Raw genomic sequence first — 24354 nt, 5'->3', positions numbered from 1 at the left:
ATTTCTTCTTAAAGGCATCGGAACCTTTGACACATTCTAAGATTTGTAGCTAGTCGGGATGTAAATGTTGAAGAGCAAAAATATTTGAGTCGATTCGCGGAGGTTTCTGAAGCCAGTAAAATACTTCTCTCTTCCCTTCTTTTATTTATTATACGTCCATAATGTCCGACGAAGAAGAGGACTACATGTCTGATGCATTTTTGAGTAAAATGTACGCTTTTTCTGGTTTAATTGTGTGTATTTTTAGAGATGGGATTTCGAGTTCGTCGTACTACTGAGAACATCATTGTATTTAATTTGACTACTTTTAACCTTTCAGCCCCCCCAAGAGGTGGAATTTGTCAAAGATTATGAGTGATTGGCGTGTTATATTTTGTATCAGTAACTGTTTATGTTATTTTGTGTTTCCTACTAGTCAAGATGTTAAGCCAGGTGTCAACATGGTGAGGAGGGTGAAAGAAGCGATGAAAAAGGAGGCACTGCACAAGGAGAAGAACATTACGAACCGTCAGAAGACTTACAAGGAGCAGGAGAAGGAGAGCCGGGAGACAGCTTTACAGAGCTCCATCAGCAATGATAACAAGGGCTTTGCACTTCTGCAAAAGATGGGTTACAAAGCTGGGCAAGGCCTCGGGAAGGAGGGCAAGTTTCTTCTCTTCTTCTGTTTCACGTTTCTCGTGAAATGTTTTTACAAATGCAAATAGATCACTATGGGAACTTTCCTGATTGCACTGCCAGAGGATGGGATCTCGGACGTATCCCAACCTGGCAACCCTCTGTTCCAACTACTACCCTCAAGCAGACAGTACAGGACAAACAGATCTCACTGTTGTATGTGTGTGTGCGCGTGTTGTTTTCTTATGTCTGAGAGTCTTTTATGCATTTTACCTCTTTCAGAGTTTCTGCCCTTTTATATGTTTATATTGTTGCACGTGCATGGACTGCACTAGCAACTTTGTTATTTTTAGACAATGACAGAGTATTCAGATTAAAATTCTAAATATAAACATCTGTTCCCACTTCAGGAGCAGGGAGGGTTGACCCCATTCCACTAAATATCAAAACAGGTTGGCATTTTTGTTATTATTTCAAATTTCTTTGTACATTTTGTGTGAATAAACAGATGAATTCACTGCTTTTCTTTTTTCTATATTCAAACAGATAGAGGTGGAATTGGGATGGAAGGAGTGAAGAAAAGAAAGGCTGAAGAAGAACTAGAACAATATCGGCAAAAAGTGCGAGCCAAACAACAAAATGAGACCAAATCTCTGGAGGATTTCAGGTGAAATTTATCGCTGGTTGAGAAATATATGATGCCACTGAGCACTGCCCTGTAATACAAGTGTGTTTGAACTTGCACTCTCGTTTCAGATCAAGAGTGAGGACAGAGAGAGAGGAAAGAAAAATTGAAGGTGATCTCAGAAGGAGCCAGCGAACTTGTGAGCAGCTTGACAGTCAGAAGGTCTGAGGAATTATCCATAAGAATATGTACTTATCAGTGATACTGTTGTTTTTTTCTCCCAGATTTACAATCTCCTCAACTATAGTAGTGCTACACGCAATTGCCATACTTGAATATGAAGAAGCTCCAACATTAGTTAAAAAAAAATGCATTTAAAATTTTTGTTAACCCTTCAATTGAGGTATGTCACACCTTGTGTTTTATTCCAGGGCATAACGGTCCCGAGAGAAGACTGGTACTGGCCTAAAGCAAACACTGATGATGATGACGATGATGATAATGAAGATGATCCCAAAGAAGAGGAAGAGGAAGAGATTATTGAACTGAGTGTTAGTGTTTCGCTTATTTGCTCTAATACTAATATGCAGCCCTATTGTGTAAACTTAAAAATGATACTGTATGTATTTACTTCATAATTTAATTAATGCAAGGTTGGAAGGATAATCCACCATGAGAGCTCAAACCACATTGCACTGAGATTGAAGGTAATGTTTTGCTTTAACATGTGCTTATCTCTTCCAGTCTTTGGACAAACTGCAAATATTGACATCCTACTTGAGAGGAGTCCATTTTTACTGTATATGGTGTGGGACCACCTACAATGGTAAGAGTGATGACACCCTAGTGTAGTTATATGGTGGGTTTTACTTTCATCTTCTAATGTTTCTGTCTTTCTTGATACAGATGAAGATGACTTGTGTTCTAACTGTCCTGGGGATACTGCAGCCGACCATGAATAAACTCTTCAGATAAATTAGTCCATTTTTGGCTGCATGGAATAGCAACCAGACAAGACAAATGGGCGATGGAGTAAAGGTCTTTTTTTTTTCATTCTGTTTGAATTTTTGTATATAGAGGGGAAAAAACTGCAACCCTATTCATGTTTGTTGGATGCCATTTTAAAGTTTGGTGTTTAAATGAAAAAAAAATAAATAAATTTTGTGTATTGTATTTTGTGAATTTAGTTTTTTTTTTAATCTAAAGAAATAAAGTATTTTGTTTGTCTCCAGTAAGCTGCTAAAAGCTGTCATCATTCATACATTTATTTTGTCTTTGTTTCAGAGTTTGCATTCTCGTGCCACTTCAGTCCCCTCAAAATCATCAGCTTTATCTAAAGTCACCTTATCCCCCCAAAAAAGTAATTTAAACAGGAAGTGTCGATCTAGACTTATGTGAATGATTTCACGGTCACAACTGAAAATATTAAATTAGTGTTGCTGTTTTACACTACTTAATCTAAGGATTCTGTAGAATAACTTAGTAACTGCACTTAAATGATGAGGAAAACAATCCACCTAAAAGACATGGAAAAATCAATGTTATCGATTAAAGAAAATTGTGTGCTGCAAGAAAGAATGAATTTAGCCTTCAAGAAATAAGTACATCAACTGAACAATATGGAAAGTTTTTTCTATTTATAAGTTGGCAGAGGCTGCCCTCACTTTTATCATTTTCGGGAGGCTATCTAAGATGTAAATCATTAAACCATCCTTCCTCCATGCAGCTTTGCCCATCCAGGGATCACGAGATGCTGGAGCTGATTCCAGCTGAGAATGGTCAAAGGCAGAAATACAGATTATCACTCTCACATGCAATTTTACAATCAGTAGTCACTCAACCCTAAAATGCAATGTGGAAGGAAGCTTGAGAATCCAGGGGAGAGAAAAAAACAGAAGTACTGCAAGAACATGCAAACTCTGCATAGAAAAGGCTCAAACTTCCTGATCACTTGGAGACTGTTGACACAATTATTAAATTTTTTTAATCAGGCTTTCTATTCAGCGATACATTTTGCTTCATTTTCTAACTTTATCCTACTAAAGTTTCTATTCTCACTTGTGTGTCTTTCCTTGGTTGTTTTCAAGTTTTTTTTGTTTTGTTTTATTTCCTTGTAAAGCGATGTGAATTGAATTGTTTCTGAAAGGAATGATAGAAATACATTTCCTAACACAACTAGTTCACTTTATGATGTTTGAATGGATCAAGCTTCCATAAACGTTTACACTGCAGAGCCCCAGTCACGACATCTGAAATAAAACTGTAAACTGTGGCCACAAATTATTAGTCCGTGTCCCTGGAGGCACCTTAAACAAGTCCTTGTTCTCCTCCCCCCCCCCCCACACCCCCACCCCCACCCCCATCCCCACCCCTACAAACTGATAATATTTGAAGTGATGAGAGCAGAGAAGTTCAACTACAACTCCCATTATGCATTGAGAGCAGAGAAGTTCAACGACAACTCCCATGATGCATTGCGAGTTAATGTGTAGTTCATCGTGTCCTCTTTAATGTGTCACTAAAGTGTTATTAATGTGTCATTGAGCCTAATCAAAAACTCTAAAAGGTGTCTATATTAATGACAGTAGATACAGGTAGAGGTTATGAGAGAGATTGTGTTTATTTAAAAAAAAAAAAAAAAAAAAAGCTCCTACACTGACCGCTGACGTTTCTGGAGAAAACGAAACTTACGCAGACGTAGAAGAGGAGTTCCGACAGAAGACGGAAAAGATGGATTTATTCATGAGTCGCATATTGTGAGGAGTTTATCTGAGTAGGCATAACACCTTTTGAGGAAACCACAATGACTTCGAGAAACTATGTAGGTGAACTGAAAGAATTCGCGGACAAGCAGGGCTGGGTGCTGCGCTTCGAGGAGGTGGGATGCCCTGGAACGACGTGAGTTGAACCAATGATGATCTGCCTCCGAAATAAACACCTGAGGACTTATGCATTTTTAATAATTAATTTCTTCTCTTTTTTAACATTAGCTCCCAGAGATCTAACATTTGAAATTCAGAAAACAGTCATCAGATTTAGGCCATTCAGTGCATGTGATGTTTCTGCGCCTGCATCTTAAACAAATCCTTTGTTTTTTGCCATAAAAGCAGCTGTATTATATGCATTATGTTCACAAATGTTCAAATTATATATATATACTGTATACTATATGTGGTTGCAACGATGTGAAATTTTACACACAAAGATTCTCATAGAGTACTGTATGTCACTCAATATCTACTTATTAGCATTTCAGTTTTTTTAGGTGAAGAGTCAAATATTATGCACAGTCAAAAAAACACTGTGGATTTATTTCCATAACTATCCAACAATTGTTTTTGTTTCCACTTTCCAGATTCACTTTAAAAGCTGTCTTGAAGGACAAGGAGTATCCTGAAGGAGTGGGCAGGAACAAGAAGGAGGCCAAACAAAAAGCAGCTGAAAATGCCCTGATCAGCTTGAAGGGGGAACACATGAATACTGTAAGATCAGAAGGCTGATTTCTTTCTTTCTTTCTTTCTTTCTTTTTTTGTGCATTGAGCTGCATCTTCACATTTGTGTTATTGATGTGTTTTTGTGATGTTTGCATTGTTTTTGTGGACAGACTGAAATTGTGTCAGAAGCCTCTACTTCAGCCGTTCTTCCAGTCGTTCACAACAACTATATGTGCTGGCTTAATGAATACTGTATGAAGGAAAGTCTGACTTATAAACCTGTGGAGATCCCCAAAAGTGGGCCAAACCTGACTACACAGTGAGTGTCCATGCTGAATTTTTGTTTCTTTGTAGTTGTAGGGTTGAAATTTCAATAAAAGAACCCATGTATTCATGACTTTAGATGGTGCTACTTTGTGGTCGACGGTAAGGAATATCTGGGCGCGTATGGGAAAACAAAGAAAGAGGCAAAGGAGGAAGCAGCGAAACAGGTCTACAATGAGATATGTGGTAGTAAAACGACAGAGGTGAGACACACAAGTTTACACTCACAGCATGAGATATAGTAATATAGGACATTGATGGTATTAAAATTGTTTTGTTTGTTTTTGAGAGTGGAGATGGAAATATCAGTGGGACGGTAGATCAGCCGAAACAAGACTTAAATCAGCCTGTGCCAGACACTGGGTGAGTCGTAATCACTTTTACTTTTGCAAATCCTGAGAAAACCAGTGTTTAGATTATTACTTATTTCACTGTTTATTTTATTTATTTATTTATTTTTTTTTTGCAGTGGTCGAAGAAAAAGCTTAACTGCAACTAATTTTATTGGACTTATAGACGATTACTGCAAGAAAGCAGGTTGCTTCCATGTTTTTACTGAAGACAGGCGATGTGGTCAGGCCCATGCTCCAAAGTGAGTAAGACTGAACCTCAGTAACCCGAGCAACTCAAATCAGGACTGTCTGATGACAAACTCCTCTGAGGATAAGTTAACGTTAAGTGACCCAAGTGTTTTCCCTCTGCCTAATGCAGATTTTACTACAAGTTAAAGATAAAAGACAAGGAGTATCCTGTGGGTGAAGGTAAAAGTATCAAGGAGGCCAAACAGCATGCAGCTCAGCTGGCCTGGGCAGCTCTGGAGGACAGCAAGGTATCAAAGAAATCCTACTTTATCCTGTAAGATTAACATACCCAGCTTTATTTCAATGTATTGATTAGGCTGTAGCTTACATGAAAGGAGGACATCATGGCAAATTACCACAAATTTCTCTGGTGATCAGCGACACAGTAATAGTTGTTTACCTGGTTAACTTAAATAAGCTGTTAGTAAAATGTTAACAAGCGTTCATGTTGTTGTTTTAAAGAGCATCAGTCGTTATAAATCACGGTTTTCACCCACAGTTTGCAATCAAGCGTCTTCCTCTGTTCATTCAGGGTACCTCCATGTCAGCATTGTGCGATGATGTTGCAGCTCTCAAGCTGGCCACACCAGCGAGGACGCAGTGAGGCAGTTACTCTAACACATCATGAACTTTAATGCTGAGAAGCCTCTGCTCATGTGTTTCATTGTCTTTCTCCCAGGGACTCTGGCTGTGCAAAATCAAGCCTGCCAGCGACTCCGTCTGGCTCAGCTGCTTTCACCAATTCATCAAAACCTCCCAAGGAACAGGTTTATTAATTAATAACACACACACACACACACACACACACACACACACACACACACACACACACACACACACACACACACACACACAGACACACACACTTCATGATTATCTTAGTTTTTTCAACTGCCCTTGTTTTTTTTTTTTTTAACTCTCCTTTGCACAGGATCAAAGCCCTATTGTGAAGCCCAAAATCAAGTAAGCCATCTCCAAAGGGCCATTTTGAATAGAATTAAATCAGACAATTATCAGTTATTGCTGAATTATCATGTTTCCTTTTTTTTTTCTAGGCTTGCAGCAAATTTTCAAAATGTTGCCAAGGCCAGTAAGGAGGTAAAGTATGATGGGATTGATCATGTTAGTTTGTGCTGTTGATGCTTGTTTATTCTTTTACATGTATTATTGTTTTCCCCCAGGATATAATGCCCAATTTCAAACGTGACAATGATGAAAACATTGATCGAGAGAAATCATCAACAAATTCAGGAGCCTCAAGGTCTGGAGAATCAAGACAGGAATGACAACATTATGCATGTTTTTTTTTTGTTTTTGTTTTTTTACACAGATATATAGTAAAACGAAATCATTTCCATTTTTTTGATCACAATGTCGCAGGTTCATATCTGAATTTGACTCAATCGAGCATCTCGGTCACGGAGCTTTTGGTAATGTTTTCAAGGCGAAGCAGAAACTTCTGGACAAGTATTACGCTATAAAGATTGTTCGTTGCAAAGAGTAAGTCAGAAGTAGTGTCTCATTTCATGTGACCTCTGTATAGGGTAAAGAAAAGTGATACAAGATAAGTTAAACATTTGGCTTTACTCCATCTCTCTTGTGTTCTCCTGGGGATCAGAGAAGCTCTGCGGGAGGTGGGGGCTTTGTCAGACCTCCAACACCCCAATATCGTCCGATACTACACCTGCTGGTTGGAGGATTGTGATTACCAGTGGGAGAGTTCATCAGGAAGTTTTAGTTCTTCACAGTAAGTCTCGGCTACTTCTTTTAGATTTGTTTATAAAAAACATAAAGTACATCACTGTTTACCTTTTTTTTTTCTTCCTTTTTAGGTCTTCCAGCGAATACTCTGGGAAATACCTCTATATTAAGATGGAGTTGTGTGATGCCAGAACGCTCAGAGTGTGGATAGATGAGAAGAACACTCAGAACGTGAAGAAATCTCTGCGAGACTCCAGGAGGAGGAATGACAGTCTGACATTTGCTCTGCAGATTGTCAGCGGAGTCGAGTACATTCACTCGAAAATGCTCTTCCACAGAGACCTGAAGGTGAGACGGAGAGCAACTGGAAGCTTCTGTATCACTTTGCAGAGGTCAGGAATAAGACAAAGAGATGTCCAGGGTTGGTGAAATATCTTCAAATACCTTTAAAAAAACAAGAAGTGTCTGTGGCAGCAGTGTCCTTAGAGGTTAGAGAAGAAAGCTTGTGTGCTTTTTTGCAGTTGATCCTTGTCAATGTTTGCTTGTTGTCTGTCTATAAAGCGATCTGCCGTCCTCCCTACTCGCTGTAGGTTCTTCCTTTTGTCTACCTTTCAGCTAAAGATTCCCACAGTGCAACAGAATTTCTTCTATGGCTCACCAGTCAAGTCAAGATACAACATCTTTACTTTCTTTTTTTGTCTGATTAGCCTGCCAACATCATGTTGGGACAAGATGGAAAAATGAAGATCGGAGACTTTGGACTGGTTGCTGAGAGTTACGACAGTGACAACTTGGTGGAAAGATCGATGTCCAGGGGAACGCCGTCTTACATGGCCCCCGAGCAGGTGAGATAAGCCAAATCACCAAGAACTTCAGATTCTCCTGCATCAATAAATATTACAGTAATCTTAACTTGTGAAGTCGTCTGTTGATATAATGGTATTTTATCATAACAGAAAGAGAAGAAAACATATGACCGAAAAGTGGACATATTTGCTCTGGGGTTGATATATTTCGAAATGCTTTGGAACATATCTGGCCATGAAAGAGTGCTGGTGAGTTGTTTGGAGATATTGTAAAATGCTGTATCCACATTAGGTGCATTCCAATACTTTTGAAGCTGCAACTAAAAACTGGAAATCATAATGCCTGTTTTAAATTTGGTTACCATTGCTTTCCAAGTGTTTTTTCAGTCTGAAAGTACTCTCATTTTTATTATAACGCCAAGCAACATTTAAATTGAATGGCACCATTAAGACTGATTTTTTTCTTTCTGTCTGAAACGTCAATATTTCCAGATATGGGGTGATGTCAGAAACCAAAACCTACCCAAAGAATTCTGTCAACACTTTGGACAAGAGGTACATTAACATTGTTTTTGTTGTGTTTTTTTGTTTTTTATTCACCCTTGAAACACTGTTTTCCACTAGATGACAAACGTTCATGGAATGATGGATGAGGCTGAGTGAACTGAAGTGGTGTAACAGTTAAGACTAGATTATATTGTCGGTTCCACTTTTTCGTGTTTTCTTTCGCAGACCCTCGTTATAAAGTCACTGCTGCGTGTGAATCCAGAAGAACGGCCAGAAGCCAGTCAGCTCAAGGCGGACTTGGAGAAGTTCATACAAGCAAGTGAAGCTCGTGAACAGAGAACTTGTTGATCATGACAAAAAAGTCTTTACAATTTGATCATTTATGACTTCATGACTTCTACATCGAGAAGTTGTTGAATGCTGAGAAGAGAGTACTTTTTAACCAACTGTGTTGGTGAACAGTTGTTTGTTATGCAGGACTTTACAGGAAGAACAAACTTCACATCATTAACAAGCAGTGAATGCATCATGAATTACATTATTCACATTTAACAAATGCTCATGCTCTGGTTGTCTGAATGGGTTCTTCTATAGCAGGGGTGTCAAACATAAGGCCTGTGGGCCAAAAGCAGCCCGTTACAGTCCACCAAGTTTTACCACCAAGTAAATAGTAAAAAGTTCAAGAGAACACATTGACTTCTTTTTTTTTTTTTTTTTTTTTATTTCTTGACAAAATGCAACATTGAAACTCTGAGATCATTGTAAGCGTTAGACTCAAAGCTACACTGTGAGGATGAGTCTGAACTAACATGATTGTAGTCATTTCGGCAGCATTTGTTTGGTTTTTGCAAAATAAAAATATAGACATTGTCATCATGTATACTGTGCACCACAACAAAGAAAAGCTTGAAAAAAATAAATGTATAATGGTACTACTGTATTTTATTATATATGCCACTGATCCGACCCTATCAAGGTGGAATTAGGTTGTATGTGGCATCTGAACTAAAATCTGTTTGACACCCCTGTTCTATTATATGGTGGGCTAAATATGTCTGGAAAATTGTTGTCACAATGAAACTTTTCTTTTCACACTTGCAAAAACCACCCAGTCAAATAAAACATATAGTGTCTTCTATCTCTCTCTATATATTTTTTTTTCTTTTTTTACAGTCTTTGTTTGTACTGTCACGCTTAAAATTTACATTTGTGCGTAAGCATGAAAACAGTCTAAACGGTTTGATTTTTAAATAAATTCTTTTTAAATCCCAGAGGTGTGTCTGTTGGTTAAATCACCACTCTATGCGAGGATTTTGAAAAAATTGCCACAAAGAAAAGCAGAACACATGTCAGTATTTAATCCAGTCTTCCTGTCTGGGACAAAGTTGGCCTGTCCTGGGGTCTCTTTTTTAATTTATTTAATTTAATAGGTTTTGTTTCTCCCTGCAAGTCATTACAAGTTGTTTTGAATTCGCTCACTATGTGACTAAACATTTTCCAGCAGCAGCCACCACCGCCACCTGGCAGCCTGCAGGATATGTTCTGAAACATGAGTGTAATAAACATGATTTGAAGTTATAATTATACACGGAGTTTGTAATCACGTTCCAGATGTATAACAATTTCATCTCCCAGTTTCATAAATCTGATTTCTACCATTATAGGCTTTTCATCATCAGGCCATGAGAGGAAATGTCTCATTTTCAAACAACCTATGAAAGAATGTAATGCCGATCTCATGCTATGGACAACGGTGACTTGGCTTCAACTTAAAAATATATGTGAAAATTTTTACATTCATTTAGTTTTATTATATTCATATTCAGTTTTGCACGTCAGGAGCTGCTCCACACTGATGTGGGATTATCCCAGGTTCAGGTTCAGACTTGGTGCTTCTGAGTGGCATGTTCTCCCTGTGTGAGCATGAGTTTACCTGTTTCCTCTTACAGCCAACTCTCTCGATGTGAGTGTGTGATTATGTGCGATAAAGCAGATAAAGCACATTATGAAATGGGCAATATAATGTTGAGACTGAATTTGAAATGAAAAAAGCATGCTTGAAAACACTAGTCTCAGCACAAGTGCTTTATTCATTTGAAGAAGATGATCAGACAGGAAAAAGTCTAATGCAATAAAATCAACATACAAAACTTTCTGGACCACAGCCCTGCGAGATCTGAAGCCTTTTTTTGCATAATTAGGGAGGACTGCTTAGATTTTACGACCGGAGCAGACAGTTATCAAACCTAAACCTTCTTCCTATATCACTGTGGCATTGATAACGGCTTATCATGACAGGCCACTCCACAAGTTGAAATACTGGCACAGCTTCACACCATATAAGGCAGTTCGAACAATAGGTGAACTGTCTGTTAATCCTCTGACCAGATCTTCTCCAAGGCTGTGGTTTGACATTGTTTATAGCTTACTCAAGAGGTTAAACTGAAGAGACCTTTCAAATATGCAGTCGCAAGGCACAAAAGCAGTTTAATCATATAAATGGAATAGAAATATACAACAATAAACACAAAGCGATTGACTGATAATATAATGTTGAAGATGGATGGACAAATATGAAGTGCCAGGGAGATGTTGAGGAATCTAAATATTCCAGAAGAGGCCACGCTTCTGCCACTTCCATCATAGATGAATGAGCTTCAGCAAGTCAAACTGGTAAGACTTTGAAAATAGAAGTTGGTAATAATCACCCTCAGCAGGGCAGATCAGCTGATGACACCTCAGTGCCATCCAGCGGGTGGATAGTCCATGATTTTATTCAGGGAAAGAAAATAAATTTCATTATATCATGATGAATTTGATGAATCCACAGTTTTGTGCTTTCAAACTTCTGTGACTTCTCTTATTATTGTGAGTATTGCTTTCACATTTGATCCACATATAGATCAGGTTAAGTGTACTTGGGTGTGTTTGTGGTCTGCGGCAGAGAATATCACTCTATCACAATTCTACTATTGATGCCTTAGAATGTCTGTTTGTAGTTCAGCTCAGCTGACAGTTTCAGTTTCGATTACTTTCATTCGACACGTACCAGAGATCCATGAATCGAAACTTAATTCGGTTTTATCCGAGCTGTGAGTGGAGTCTGACTCAGAGAGGAGAGAGGGGCGGGATGGGAGAAGAAGACGCACCCCCATAGAAACTTCTGGTGGGTGATCGCAAGCTGCTGAGTCATTTAGAATTAATATGGCGAGCGAAAACTACGTGGGTGAACTGAACCAATATGCACAAAAGCACCGTGTCCCGCTGCAGATCGAGTATCTTGGCTCCGATGGACCCGATCACAATAAAACGTGAGTTCAATGCTTTGTTGTTGCGGTTCTGTTTCCATACTGTCCTCCTCCTGCGACGTGTTTGAATCTGAGAGTCTCCGTGATAACACAGTGACATGAAGGAGGCGCCTGGATTTATAATCTGTAGTGTTTATTTGTTTTATGAAGGATTTATGCTCATGTGAATAACACAGCAGATTTTTTTAATGTATAAAAAACAGATTGGCACTATTGATCTCTGGTGTCATTACACCATATTCCAGAAAAAGGGAATACTGACCAGATCAGACCTGTTTGTAGAGGGAATTTTCACATGTGTGTGTGTTGAAGTGTGAGTCTGCCATCAGAGCTCAGCTGAAACAGCTTTATGTCAGAATATCATTGATCATAACTTTCATTATTGCCTCCCAGAGGATGGCAGAGGTATGGCGCATTTTAATCAATAAAGCCAAACCCTCCATGTTTTCTACCTGTGACGTTTTTTTATTTAAGTGGGTGGAACCAACCAGGAAGCAAATATTTTCCGGTGGTCAAAATCTCAGAGCAGGTTCTTCTGTCTCGGGTCACCAAAAAGAATAAACCATTTTTTACACTAAATAAATGTGTTACCATTTGTTTGTGCATTTTGTATAAGATGCTAAACCTGTAACAGAGTCTGTTCAAAATTAAGTAATTTCCTTCATGCATGTTTTCTGAGAGAAGGCATCAAGAAAACCCGAGCATATTGCAGAGGAAGAACATGCAAATTCATGCAAACCCTTGAAGCCCAGGACTTGAACCCATTACATTCCTGCTACATAACCTAACAGGGGTTTTGAATTGTGGAATGAAGCAGAACTGGAATACCATCAAAACTTCATCAGACACAGGGATAACATGCAATCTCCACACAGATTAAATCTGCTGGGATTAAAACTTGGACCTTGTTGTGAGGACGAGCTGTTTTGTTTTCCACCCTGGCACATTTCTAGTATGACTACTTAAGTAAACCCATTTTTTCTCTGATAAATATTTTTCAGGTTTAGATGGAGGGTAACCCTCGATGGTAAAACTTATCCTGTAGGTGAGGGGAAAACAAAGATGGAAGCCAAACAAGACGCAGCTGAAAAGGCCTGGAAGCGCCTGTCAAAGGGTGACGATCAGGACTCTGTTGACTCTGTAAGAATATTGCTCCCCTCTGCCTGAAATAAAATAGGAATCCTTGACTTACTGTATGTCTCCTCTGACCTGTACTTATTATCATTTTCTCAACAGGACCAAAATGCAACAGCAGCTTCTGCACCGGGTCATCGGGATAGTTTGAACTACATCTGCTGTCTCAACCAGTACGGCCAGATTAACGGGGTGAATATAAGGCCTGAAGAAACCACCAGACCAGAGCGCCATGGGACAACTTAGTAAGACCAGTGACCAACCAGATTTTACATCATGTGATCTCTGTGTGTGTGTTCGATGCTTTTACATTTATTTTGTAGTTTGTGAAATCCTACACCACATAGTTGTCAGCCTGTATGCACACTTTGTGCAGTATCATCTCCCATATAGGAACATGTCTGTGAGAGCAATTAGACATCATCCCTAATTAAAATACAGGACAACGTGCCATCAGAAACCATGAAACATGCAATTACATTTTGCATTATCATTATTGGAAACAAGTATCTTAAGCATCTAGAACTGCAATCAACATTTCCTTTTGCTATTTTGCACCGTAGTTTTCTCCTACTGCTGTTGATGTTGTGGTGTTCTTTTATGTAGTTAGATGGCTGCAAAGGACATGGAAATGTGCTTTTTCCAGAATATGAATTGAAGCCCTTTTTTAATTTAGTTACTGCAGGTTTGTGGTTGGTGACAAGGAGTACCCAATGGCGTCTGGGAAAACAAGTAGGCAAGCTAAGGAAGCTGCAGCTAGGCTGGTTTATGAAGAGATACATGGCAGTCAGTCTTCAGAGGTACGTTTTCTCTGACCTGATGATGCAGCTAAATTTTTCTCCCTAGGATGTTGATCTCTGAATTGTGCCTTTTCTATTTTCCAGACTACAGAAGAGAATTCCAACCACGTGTCAGGACAGCATAACGCAGAATTTCAACCTAAGCTTTCTGATGTCTGGTGAGTAAATCACAAAAGCAGACAACAGAATCTTCAGTCGACTCCACTGGTGTTACATTTTGCTTCTTTGTTACAGTAACAGCACAAGAAGCCTGAGCTTGAACTCCTCAGACAGTGGCTTAAAAGAGAAAGAGATAAATTATATTGGAATTGTCAACCATTACTGTCAGAAAACTGGAATTGAATGTGCGTATATTGAAGTTGGGAGAAGTGGTCCGCCCCATAACCTCCGGTAAGTTTGACAGAATAGACCTGCAGGATCTCCTGGCTCACTGTTTACTGTGGAAGTAAATGTAAACCATTTCCGCCTCCCCATAATGCAGGTTTTTCTTCAAATTAAAGATTAACAATAAAGAATATGATGCGGCTGAAGGTACTAGTAAAAAGGAGGCCCAACAAAAAGCAGCTCGGCTGGCCTGGTCAGCGCTTCAAGAACAATCCGACTGGGACAGTAAGGTATGACCCAGGTTCTGCTGAGTCAGGTCATGAGATGAGAAGTGACTGATAATTTGTGATTCAGCTTTTTATTAACAGTGGTGTCAACAGTTCTTTCCATAAAATGTTGCTGAATTAAATGACATTGCTGATGTGGAGCATGACCCCTGTGCATTTTAGGTGTCTTTAAGGTCAGTCGAATCAGAAGACGATGGACCGTCTGAATCTTCAGGACCATCAACCACACTGTACGTCATTTAACAGCATCATTAAGTTCATTAATTCTTGTAGTTGAAGAAAAACAAAAAATGATCAGTTTTATGTACTCTTAAGGCTGAACTTTTATGTTGTTGTTTTTTTTTTTTCTTAAGGGATTCCAGTGAGGCTTTGTCGCACAACATGTCAAGCAACACAAGTGACTCCATAATATTTGCAGAGCCTTCAAATCATTCCAATGCGCAGGTTTGTTCCCTTATTATTTAATACTAACACTTAAATCACTTTCAAATAATGGCGTTCCTCATAATATAAGAGCAAGCCTGGGTAGCTGTGCCATTTAAAAACAAAAAACAAAAAAAAAACTGTTGTTTGTAATGGCAGCATGATTTTGATAGGTCTGCATGTAAGACACCCCCAACCCCATGTTTGTTTTCGTGAAACAGTGTAGGTTTCACACGTTTCCCTTGTCTTGCTAGTTTGGCTCCACCTGCTGTTGCTCTCATGCTCTGGTTTTAAAACCTCTGAATAGCTTGTTAACTGTATTTCATCCTGCACCTGCAGTTGGCTTCGTTTCCCCCCGTTTAATCATTCAGTCATCATTCTTTGCGCAGCGATGTTTGGCCGAACATTTTCCTCGTGTTTCCAAAGTCTCTGTGCAGAACTCAACATAACGCTGAGTCTCTGAATATATGACAGCCCCACGTTTTCAGACCTGTAACAAAAAAGTTAGTTTTGTGACATAATCCAGGCAGTCTGAAATCAAGCAGGACACATCATTTGAGTTTCATGTCATATTTTTACAGTTAATACTTGTGTGTGTGTTTTAGGTCTCCAGATCAATAGAATCGGAAAATAACGCTTTATCCAGGTTCACAGGACTAAATGCACAGTAAGTTTTTGTTGGCTGGGTGGGGGTGTTGATCAGTATAGTAATAACATAGTTAGTGAAGCTCACAGTATTGTTTATTCTCTGTTTTCCTTTAAGAGTGTCTTCTGAGCCATCCTCACAGAGTTCACAAGAAAAGCAGGTGTGGCAATTAAAAAAAGAAAAGAAAAGGAAAAAATCCTACCCTTATATGTATATTTTGTATTAAAATTTAAAATGTATAAATGTTGAAAAGCTGTGGATTACTCTTTAATGTCTAAATTTCATTCTTTTCAGAGTTCTGCCAAAGACCCAAGCTTCGAAAACGCTGCAAGTAACACGGCGTCCTCCTCCAGGTACACAGAAGCATTCAGCTGAATTCCCCCTAGACGCTGAATTTCACCCTAACGCTTGAACAACTTTCTGGATTTCTGTAGATTTACAACCGATTTTGATGACATTACGGCTCTTGGTAAAGGAGGCTTTGGCCGGGTTTACAAAGCAAGAGAGAAGCTTCTGGGAAAATACTGCGCCATAAAGATCGTGCGTGCTAAAAAGTAAGTGTGCTACTTAGTGTGCAAGCAGGTCTGTATTTCTAATAGTTTTGTACTGTTGTGAGATTTTCTTTTTGTCTTTTTTGTATGTGTTTGATCAGAAAAGCTCTGCGTGAGGTGCAAGCGTTATCAGATCTCTATCACAGAAACATTGTTTTGTATCGCGATTGTTGGATGGAAGATTCAAAATACAACGATGGGACGGCAGCGGACAACTCCAGCCATTCTGAGTACGTTTTATTCTCTCAGAAATAGTTATTGTCCACTCCTTATTTATTGAAATTAGAGCCTGTGATGTCTCACATGCACCTTTTCCATGTTGGACCTGGCAGTGATTCACCTCCACAGTACCTCTATATCAAGATGGAACTATATGACAAGACGCTCAGCGATTGGATCGACAATATGAACGAGAGTAATACGTCACACTTCAAGAGAAGAGAGGAAAGTCTGCCAGTCGCTCGACAAATTGTCTATGGAGTTGACTACATCCATTCCCAAAACCTCATCCACAGAGACCTTAAGGTGAAAATATCTTCATCTAAAATAACTTTTTCTTCATGGCAATTCATCCTCTCGCTGTAAATGTTCTTTATGTCAACTCCACTGTATGTTAAACTGTGTGTAAGAAGGAAATGTCAGAAAAAAGAGCTTGCATAGTTTTGGGTTGAAGTGTTAAGCATGGCTTGATCTGTTATTTTACATTATTTGCATTATATCTCTTCTTCTTAGCCTCTTAATATCATGTTTGGACAAGGAGGAGAGGTGAAGATTGGAGACTTTGGTTTGGTCACTGCTGAGGCCGCCGACGACGACAAAATCATGAAGAGGACCATAACAGGAACCCGGCTGTACATGGCCCCGGAACAGGTGAGGTGGTCGACATCCAAATGTCCACATTTAATGACTTTATTCCAATTATCATTTGACAATTTCTGCTTTTTTAAATTATTGCACATTTAAACATAAAGACCTAACATGCTGTATTATTTTCATGTAGCTTACAAAAAACACTTACGACCAGAAAGTGGACATGTTTGCCTTGGGTCTGATATTTTTGGAACTCCTTTGGAAATTGTCTGCTGGCAATGGAAGAAAACAGGTGAGGATTATATACAAACACCAAAGCAGCTACAAAGACGACTGCCTTTTATCAATGGAAGCAGCAGATTTGATGAAACCTCTGTGTATTTTGACTTGTTTCACTGACTCCTTTGTGCATTAATGTTTTGAAATAGTTTCCACCAGAAAGGGTCACCTGTTCTTCTGTGTTTTCTTTGCTGTTTGTATCACAGATTTGGAACGATGTAAGAAATCAGAAGTTACCTAAGGAGTTTTCTGCGAAATTCCGAGAGGAGGTATACATTTATCCACTCATTTCATCCATGGTCTATCCCACTTTATCCAACATAAGTGTAGCAAGATGCTGTAAGTGATTATGGATGAAGTCTGAGCGAGCAACAGTCCTCTCACAGAGAGACGGACACAATTCTAATAACATACTGTTATTACTCAACTGGATTTAAATGGAAAATTGAAAATTTTTCACGGGATTTGGTACATGGCTTTACGAAATCATGTGAAATCAGTGGGTCACACTCCGAAGCTTTCTGAGACTGTCCAAAATGACCTTTCCTAGACTTAGACATGTTTCATTTTTAGCTGCAGACTGTGGTGGACTTTCTGGCGTTGGGTTATAGGTGAAAAGTCCAGGATCAATCTGCAATATGTGGCGAGAGTTGTAAATGTGCGAGATCGCGGCGTAGTCATTCTGAAATCATATGAGATGGTACGCCGTCGTAGGAAATTGGATGATTGCGTAGTATTATGTGTGACATTCACTTGGACTGTTACACTGTTTTACTTGTGCATATGAGGCACATGTAAAAAACACCGACAACACCTTTTGATGAGATCAATCCGCCCACTGTCCGCGATGATACAAGATCTAAACGACATTCAGCCGAACTGTAGAACAGAACGCTATAATGTAAGACATCCCTCCACTGACTCTGCGCAACTGTCAGCATTGATCCGCGGTTTTACGTGACCATACGCGCAGGGCGCACCATATTCTGCCAGTGATGCAAGATCAGTGGACAAATTCCAGTTGTTTTACTTTTTCAACAAGAAATCACTTCTTGTACAACTTGCTGCAGTGCGCGGCCATCAGCAGGCCACGGCAGACGTGACTTGATAAATATATTCATTACCTAGTCGACCATGTCTGATGAACTGACCTGGAGCCTCTAAAACGCTGCTGCTGGTGTTTGTTGTTCTATTTTTTTTTGCAGAGTGCGATGATTTATTCGCTGCTCTGTGAGAAGCCAGAGGACCGGCCCAAAGCGAGCGATCTGAAATCGTCGCTGGAAAAACTGAATGAGTTATTTGGCCCAGAAAGAATCATGTGTCAAGACAATGCAACTGTGTGATTGTTGCAAAAAAAGAGCTGGTGATAAGGAGCCGGGTCATGCTTTAGCATTTTGATGTCTGTTACTTCATGTAAGGATTACTTTCTTGTGGGATGAGAGTCATGAAACATGAAATCAAACTATGAGGATTTTAAAAGAGATAATAATTCACATTTTCAGTTCTTTTACGTTGTTGATTCATATCTGTCATCCGTCGGTCAGCTCATCAGCTGTCAATTCTGCATTTTACTTCCGTGTGTCAAGAGTTTTGTTTGTCACAAGTACAGTCATGCACAGTATAACATGCAATGAAATGTATTTAGTACCGATTCCAGACCTGAGCAAGAATGATAAGAATGACGATTAAGACATACCATGAGTATCTACAAAAAACGAGAATCATGAGGTATCATCAGACAAGTTATCAACAGTATCATGTCATGTCACCTTTTGCGCATAAAGTCTTTGGTAATGTCAGTTTTTTCAGGGTTTCGTTTACTTTCAATGCTGGAGGTACTGTATGTGTCATTACAGCTGCAATATCAAAACTAATGAATGTGAGACATTGAAAGAGGGGTCATTTAGTACTGTCAGTTTGTGATGTTTGGGCAAACTATTGTATCATTTAACCTGAAAAGGGGGAAAAAAATCTTTCTGTTGAATCAAAACACATTGAAAAATATTCATGATAAAATTGACTTCTTGTTTTGAACGATGCTCAGTAGTGATGGTCTGACTGGTTAATGCTGCCAAGAATGGAGCGTGGTGATCTAGAGACAAGTTCACTTTCGTACTGCTCTATTTTGATTTTAAGAAATGACGAATGAAAACCTCATACAGGTTGCTGATCCACCAGGCAAACACATGCAGACACACACATTCAGAGACACCACATCACCCTATAACCTGACGTGTATGTCTTCGGATTTTGGGAGTTAACTGGAGTACAACACAGGAAGAACATGCAGACTACACATTCAAAGTCCTCCAAGCCTTGAATCAAACCAGGACACAATCGATGTGAGGTGAGAGTGCAAACCACTAAACTTATAAGTGCCCTTCTCCTCAGAGTATACCCAAAATAATAATTGTTTTTGTCCAGAATGAAAGAATAGTTCTGTTCACAATGGAAGGAAATGGAAAAACCACAAAACTTAGAGTCACGTGGTGGCAGACCACTACCCCAAACCACATGACCACAGATGTGAATTCTAATTTGAATGATCATTTGTGTCTCTGCTGAGTTTGAATTGACGCATGTCACATTTTCACAGAAACCTGTGTTTCGCAGTGTGACCTGTAGGGGAGCTGTGCCTCTGTGCTGCACTCTCTGGGCCTCCTCAGCCTGTGGGTGAGAAAGGTTTATTCACAGTGAGAGGGCCAAAGCTGAGCGAGCTGTGTGACATTTAATCATGCCTCCGGCACATGCTGGATGATTAGCATCTCTATGGAAAACAACAGTAACAAGTGCCAAAAGCAGGATCCCACACAATCACCTGGACGAGGAGCACGCACTCACAGCGAGCCCGGATAATCAGCACGAATCAGCCCCTGTAGCTCACCACATAAACTCAACAATCACCGCAAAGTAAGAGCCCTAAATTGTGCCGAGTGCTCACGGAAAGAGGCCAATAGGTGGACGGACCTGCCTCATGAAGCCTGAATAACGCAGCTTATTACTGTCCTGCCAGCCACGGTCCCACCTCATGGTGGCAACGGCGGCGAGGACGGAAAAGCTGTGGCAATAAACGCCTTACTGATCCAGATCCTTATCCCCCCTGTGGAGGACAGCGGATATTTTGAACCTCGCACTGTGATACTCCCCTGAGCTTTCAGCGGGGTTTTATCAGAAACTCCCAACAGCACTTCTGGCTGAAAGACTTTAAGCCTCTCTTGATTACTGAGGTTAGTTAAACAAGGTTAAAGATCAGAGCTCATCTTGACTCCTTGTAACTCAGAACATCAAATCAAGCCAGACAGTGGGGCAACGTTATAAACTCAGACCTGAAATTCAACAGTCAAATCAAGACAATAACAACAATCAATGATGTCTTGGTCTGGATCACAGTAACAGTGTGTGAACTGGGCTCAGTAAAAAACATCTGTCAGACAGCTGCAGCTCATCCACAACGCTGCAGCCAGAGTCATCACCAACACAAAGAGGGAGGAGCCCATCGCACCTGAGCTTCAATCTGTGTGTCAAACGATTGAGTTCTTGTCTATGAAGCTTGGAATAGTCTGGGATCTGAATACATCTCAGATTTACTTGTAGAAAATGAAACATCTAGACCCTTGAGGTCCTCAGGTAGAGGTTCACTCAATGTTCCCAGAGCCAGAAGCAAATAAGGTGGAGCAGATTTAATTCCTACACTCCTCAACTGTGGAACAAACTTCCTGGACACCTGGCATGCTCTCTTCTTTTAAACCAGACCTTAAAAGACTAATATCTGCTCAGTCTTTTAATTAAACAATAGATTTTACTTGTTTTATTACCTTTGTCTTAACAAAGCTCTTACTTTATTTCTTCCGCTTTATGCCTTTTTTTATTTGCTTTGTTTTAATGTATTTCATAATCTTAATTGCTTAAGATTAAGATTCGTAATTGCCTAGCTTTCATGTATTTCTTTTATGTACATGTAAAGAGCTGTGAACTGCTTTGTGTGTGAATGGTGCTATCTAAATAAAGTTGCCTTGCGTTGTTAATAACATTTTAAATCCAATTACGCCTCACAGCTAAAAGCACATTCCTCCTGTTCCTGAATGGCTTCGTCCAACAATCCAAAGGCCATCGGTGGCCGTCGGTCGGTGTGTGTATTTCAGATGTACTTTGCACTTTGCACAACACCAGCTGGAAATGGCATCATGAACTTCATTTGGATTAAGTAAACAGATGCACTGCGGCATGTTTGTATCAATCTAATGAATGAAACCTCATTAGTTTTACCATTTATATTTTACATTTACATTTTTTAAAAAATGACTCTACACCTGTGGGAATGGGAACAAAATAATGAGAATTTGTTGTGCATTTTTAAAGTAGCTTACGAGCTTACAGGGTTCTTAAAATTTTTTGGAGCTGCCAAAATTCAATCCATTGAGGTAATTATTCCACTTCCCCAATAACTACTATCGGCTTCTCTCAGCCAACTTTGTCTTTTGTATTTCAAGATGTCATTTAGATATCAGCTGCATAAGAAAACTCTGCGCTATTCTTCCCTTGACATTTATACCAGCAAAACAATGTACTCCCTCATTTTAGTAGGATCGAAGATAAGAAACCTGGTGTGTTTCCAATCTTCTGCAGCTGTCTCGCTTCTACGAGCAGGGTTATTGGATGTATTGAGGTCACTTCCTCCGAGAGTCGGCGTGGGCAGCGAAGCAGCGCTCTTAGTCAGTGGCCTGAACCATGTAGCCAGGGGTAAAATGGACTCACAAGTCAGAGTGTCTCCCCGCTGTCCCAGGGGTCGGAGCAAACCATTACTCTGTGAGTAGTCGCATTTCAGAAGCGGCGACGCCGTGTGTTTTCGGAGTCGGCCTTGCTTCAAAGACAAAGCTGTTGCCAATCAGTAGACTTGAAGATCAGAATGAAACCTCAGATTCCTGTGAGCTGTCGCGTTGTCGTCTTACCTGCCTCTGAATACATTTCAGAAGTTTCTGCTGGAGAAGTTAAAGCCCACTTAACCTCTGGTGAACTCCAGGTAACTGGAGCGTGACCGGATGCTGCGCCTCGCCTCGCCGGCGGCCCCGTTTGGCTTTTTCTCTGGACTTCCCACCTCTCCAGAACCACATCGTGTCACTGTCCTCTCTGCTTCAGAAGCGCTGCCACTGCAGGCTAAAGGGCCATTTGCATTTCATCCCTCCGTAGTCTAGAAAAACCTAAATATCCTAAACGCTGTTGAGGTTTTTTATTTGCTGTATTGAAACACTGATTTTACAGACCAACAGTGTCCTGGGTTCCACAGTAGCGTCATCTTTCCAGTGAAGCTTCACAGTCGTGTTTACTCTGCTTTACTACAGTAACAGTAATGTGGATCACTTCCAGTAATATAATGTGGAATAAAAAAAAACCTGTTCACAGTATTTAACAATGCACAGTAGATTTCACAGCCGCTTTTTACAGTGTTGGTCAGCCGTTACTTTTCTTTTATGAGCTATTACAGCATGTCTGAGCTCCCATTTATTAGAAAAACACCCTTTTTCACTGAGATCCAACCGATTCAGCCGCAGCCAGCCAGCCAGCAGAGATCTCATCCGTTTCACAGCACCTACATAACATCCTCCCCCACGCTGTTGCACTTGGGTTACATAAAACTCATTTCACATGAGAACTCCCAACTGGTCGACACTGAACGCGCTCAAAATCAGACACAACTGACTTCATACACTTTGCTCCTTGTCGTCCAAATATCCAGCGGAGATATTCATCCAATCCCACTTCTTATATCTCCAGCTCAAAAGATACCAGAGGTCTGTCTCCTGAGAGCAGGCCTGTCAGAAGTAATATTACACATCACAGGATTTTGGGAGTTTGGCTGTTGCTGTTTATCGCTGCTGCAGAGACTGCGACAGTGGATTTTATTTTTTTCTCTGTTTTGTGGTTTTTCTTAGAAATCTAATGTAAGCACAATGAGTTATTTTCACAAAGCCAGATTTTTATTATTATTATTATTGTTGTAGCATATTTATATTTTATTTGCACACATTCAAACCTTAAGCAATTTTATTGATTCACTGCATCGCCTATTGTATTTTTGTACATTTCTTTTCATCAGACAGTTTTATGGGAATAATGTGTGTGCGTGTGTGTGCGTGTATGCATATCTCTATTATTTTTACTGGCAGATGTGAGCAAAAGCAAGGTAAACGCGTGGGTGTGTGTGCTCTCTTCTTGGCAGGTGTGAGCTCTGCGTGGCAGCTGAAGGAGCTGTCAGAACAGCGAGACTTAACGCTGCCTCGTGTCATTTCGTGTGGGATGGTAATTTACTACAAATGATATTGCATTCTCCCCGTTGACAGCCTGCCAACGCCGTCAACTGGCAGAGCCGGCGGAGTCGTTTGTCAACTTCCTGCCCCCGTCCAAACCCCCCAAAAAGCTTACCGTCTTGGTGCAGTGGCAGCCCCACCTCGCGTCTTTTGAAGGTCAAGGGCGCGATGGCAGACTCACCTGGCACATCTTTGAAGAGTCAGAGAGTCGGCGCCATGTGGAGTTCAGCGGGGGGGTTGCAGCCGTGTGTCAGGAGGATCCTCTGAAAGCTTCAGTTAGCCCCCTCTTCTCTTTTTGGAGAAATGACACCTTCTGACAGCCCAGCTGTTGTGCCGGTTTTGTACCCGCATGACAGCGACGTGTGAGATGATGCAACTGAGATGTTCGTGTGGATTTCTCTGTTCTCGCTGAAAAGAAAAAAAAAAGAGGCCTCACCTGGACGTCTTCACAGTGGCTCTCTGTGAAAAGAAGCGTGTACACTGCATCGAGTCAAAAGTTAAGTGTACCAGTGTTGGAGCTGATGATGACAATGAGAACCTACAACCACCAACACTATTGCTGCTGTGAGACAGATTCCTCTATATCTATAACTGAGACATCTAAACATCCCCCTTATCGCTGTCATAAATATATCAAAGCTGTGGTAAGCACGAAGCAACAGGCTCCTCTATGAAAGACTGTGAAGTTACATTTTTATTTGCTTTTAAATGAATTACAAGGAAGTCTCCACTTCCACTCCTGCACCTGCAGACAGACGCTATGAGATAGGATTTATGCTCTGCGTGCCATTAAAGGCTCAATCATGAAGTGTTTATATTCTGCAAATTAGAATATTCAGAGCTGGCGGGATCAGGCGAGGTGACTTCATTGCATAATTTAAATGGTAAGTGACA

At 40.1% G+C, this 24354-nt stretch overlaps 3 protein-coding genes across 4 annotated transcripts; all 3 read left to right on the top strand.

Annotated features, from left to right (window-relative positions):
• Nucleotides 1–47: 47 nt before the first annotated feature.
• gpatch11 (G patch domain containing 11) lies at nucleotides 48–2463 on the top strand. The gene is made up of 8 exons (XM_030106871.1): nucleotides 48–211; nucleotides 416–642; nucleotides 1026–1067; nucleotides 1162–1282; nucleotides 1372–1462; nucleotides 1672–1791; nucleotides 1985–2066; nucleotides 2147–2463. The coding sequence occupies exons 1-8, from the start codon at nucleotides 162–164 to the stop codon at nucleotides 2200–2202; spliced, it is 789 nt and encodes a 262-aa protein (XP_029962731.1). The 5' UTR covers nucleotides 48–161; the 3' UTR covers nucleotides 2203–2463.
• Nucleotides 2464–3793: 1330 nt separating this feature from the next.
• Nucleotides 3794–9446, top strand: LOC115399761 (interferon-induced, double-stranded RNA-activated protein kinase-like). Its single transcript, XM_030107314.1, has 19 exons — nucleotides 3794–4138; nucleotides 4596–4722; nucleotides 4845–4993; nucleotides 5078–5201; nucleotides 5288–5361; nucleotides 5468–5590; nucleotides 5710–5827; nucleotides 6112–6179; nucleotides 6259–6346; nucleotides 6511–6542; nucleotides 6635–6677; nucleotides 6761–6840; nucleotides 6960–7079; nucleotides 7198–7326; nucleotides 7412–7628; nucleotides 7988–8125; nucleotides 8237–8335; nucleotides 8579–8641; nucleotides 8819–9446. Exons 1-19 carry the CDS (start codon nucleotides 4044–4046, stop codon nucleotides 8939–8941), a joined length of 2010 nt encoding a protein of 669 aa, XP_029963174.1. The 5' UTR covers nucleotides 3794–4043; the 3' UTR covers nucleotides 8942–9446.
• A 2252-nt stretch (nucleotides 9447–11698) lies between these two features.
• Nucleotides 11699–19193, top strand: LOC115399715 (interferon-induced, double-stranded RNA-activated protein kinase-like). 2 transcript variants are annotated; one of them, XM_030107249.1, is made up of 19 exons: nucleotides 11699–11904; nucleotides 12903–13041; nucleotides 13138–13280; nucleotides 13712–13835; nucleotides 13920–13993; nucleotides 14070–14225; nucleotides 14317–14449; nucleotides 14609–14676; nucleotides 14800–14890; nucleotides 15475–15536; nucleotides 15633–15675; nucleotides 15810–15868; nucleotides 15950–16069; nucleotides 16168–16296; nucleotides 16399–16591; nucleotides 16799–16936; nucleotides 17067–17168; nucleotides 17362–17424; nucleotides 18361–19193. In XM_030107249.1, exons 1-19 carry the CDS (start codon nucleotides 11798–11800, stop codon nucleotides 18496–18498), a joined length of 2082 nt encoding a protein of 693 aa, XP_029963109.1. In that variant the 5' UTR covers nucleotides 11699–11797; the 3' UTR covers nucleotides 18499–19193. The 2 variants fall into 2 exon arrangements, with proteins under 2 accessions (XP_029963109.1, XP_029963111.1); XM_030107251.1 differs by lacking the exons at nucleotides 13712–13835; nucleotides 13920–13993.
• The last annotated feature ends 5161 nt before the right edge of the window (nucleotides 19194–24354 follow it).

Source organism: Salarias fasciatus, chromosome 13 (assembly GCF_902148845.1).
Source record: "Salarias fasciatus chromosome 13, fSalaFa1.1, whole genome shotgun sequence".
NCBI lineage: Eukaryota > Metazoa > Chordata > Actinopteri > Blenniiformes > Blenniidae > Salarias > Salarias fasciatus.
The sequence above is the reverse complement of the archived record's forward strand: the minus strand, read 5'-3'. Positions and strand labels throughout refer to the sequence as shown.

Excerpts from the sequence above, each read along its gene's own strand:
- gpatch11 (XM_030106871.1), top strand. The coding sequence starts at position 162 with ATGTCCGACGAAGAAGAGGACTACATGTCTGATGCATTTTTGAGTAAA. Across the intron at positions 643-1,025 it reads GCAAGGCCTCGGGAAGGAGG|GAGCAGGGAGGGTTGACCCC; the intron begins GCAAGTTTCTTC and ends TTCCCACTTCAG. Across the intron at positions 1,283-1,371 it reads AAATCTCTGGAGGATTTCAG|ATCAAGAGTGAGGACAGAGA; the intron begins GTGAAATTTATC and ends CTCTCGTTTCAG.
- LOC115399761 (XM_030107314.1), top strand. The coding sequence starts at position 4,044 with ATGACTTCGAGAAACTATGTAGGTGAACTGAAAGAATTCGCGGACAAG. Across the intron at positions 4,139-4,595 it reads GTGGGATGCCCTGGAACGAC|ATTCACTTTAAAAGCTGTCT; the intron begins GTGAGTTGAACC and ends TCCACTTTCCAG. Across the intron at positions 8,642-8,818 it reads GTCAACACTTTGGACAAGAG|ACCCTCGTTATAAAGTCACT; the intron begins GTACATTAACAT and ends TTTCTTTCGCAG.
- LOC115399715 (XM_030107249.1), top strand. The coding sequence starts at position 11,798 with ATGGCGAGCGAAAACTACGTGGGTGAACTGAACCAATATGCACAAAAG. Across the intron at positions 11,905-12,902 it reads GGACCCGATCACAATAAAAC|GTTTAGATGGAGGGTAACCC; the intron begins GTGAGTTCAATG and ends AATATTTTTCAG. Across the intron at positions 17,425-18,360 it reads CTGCGAAATTCCGAGAGGAG|AGTGCGATGATTTATTCGCT; the intron begins GTATACATTTAT and ends TTTTTTTTGCAG.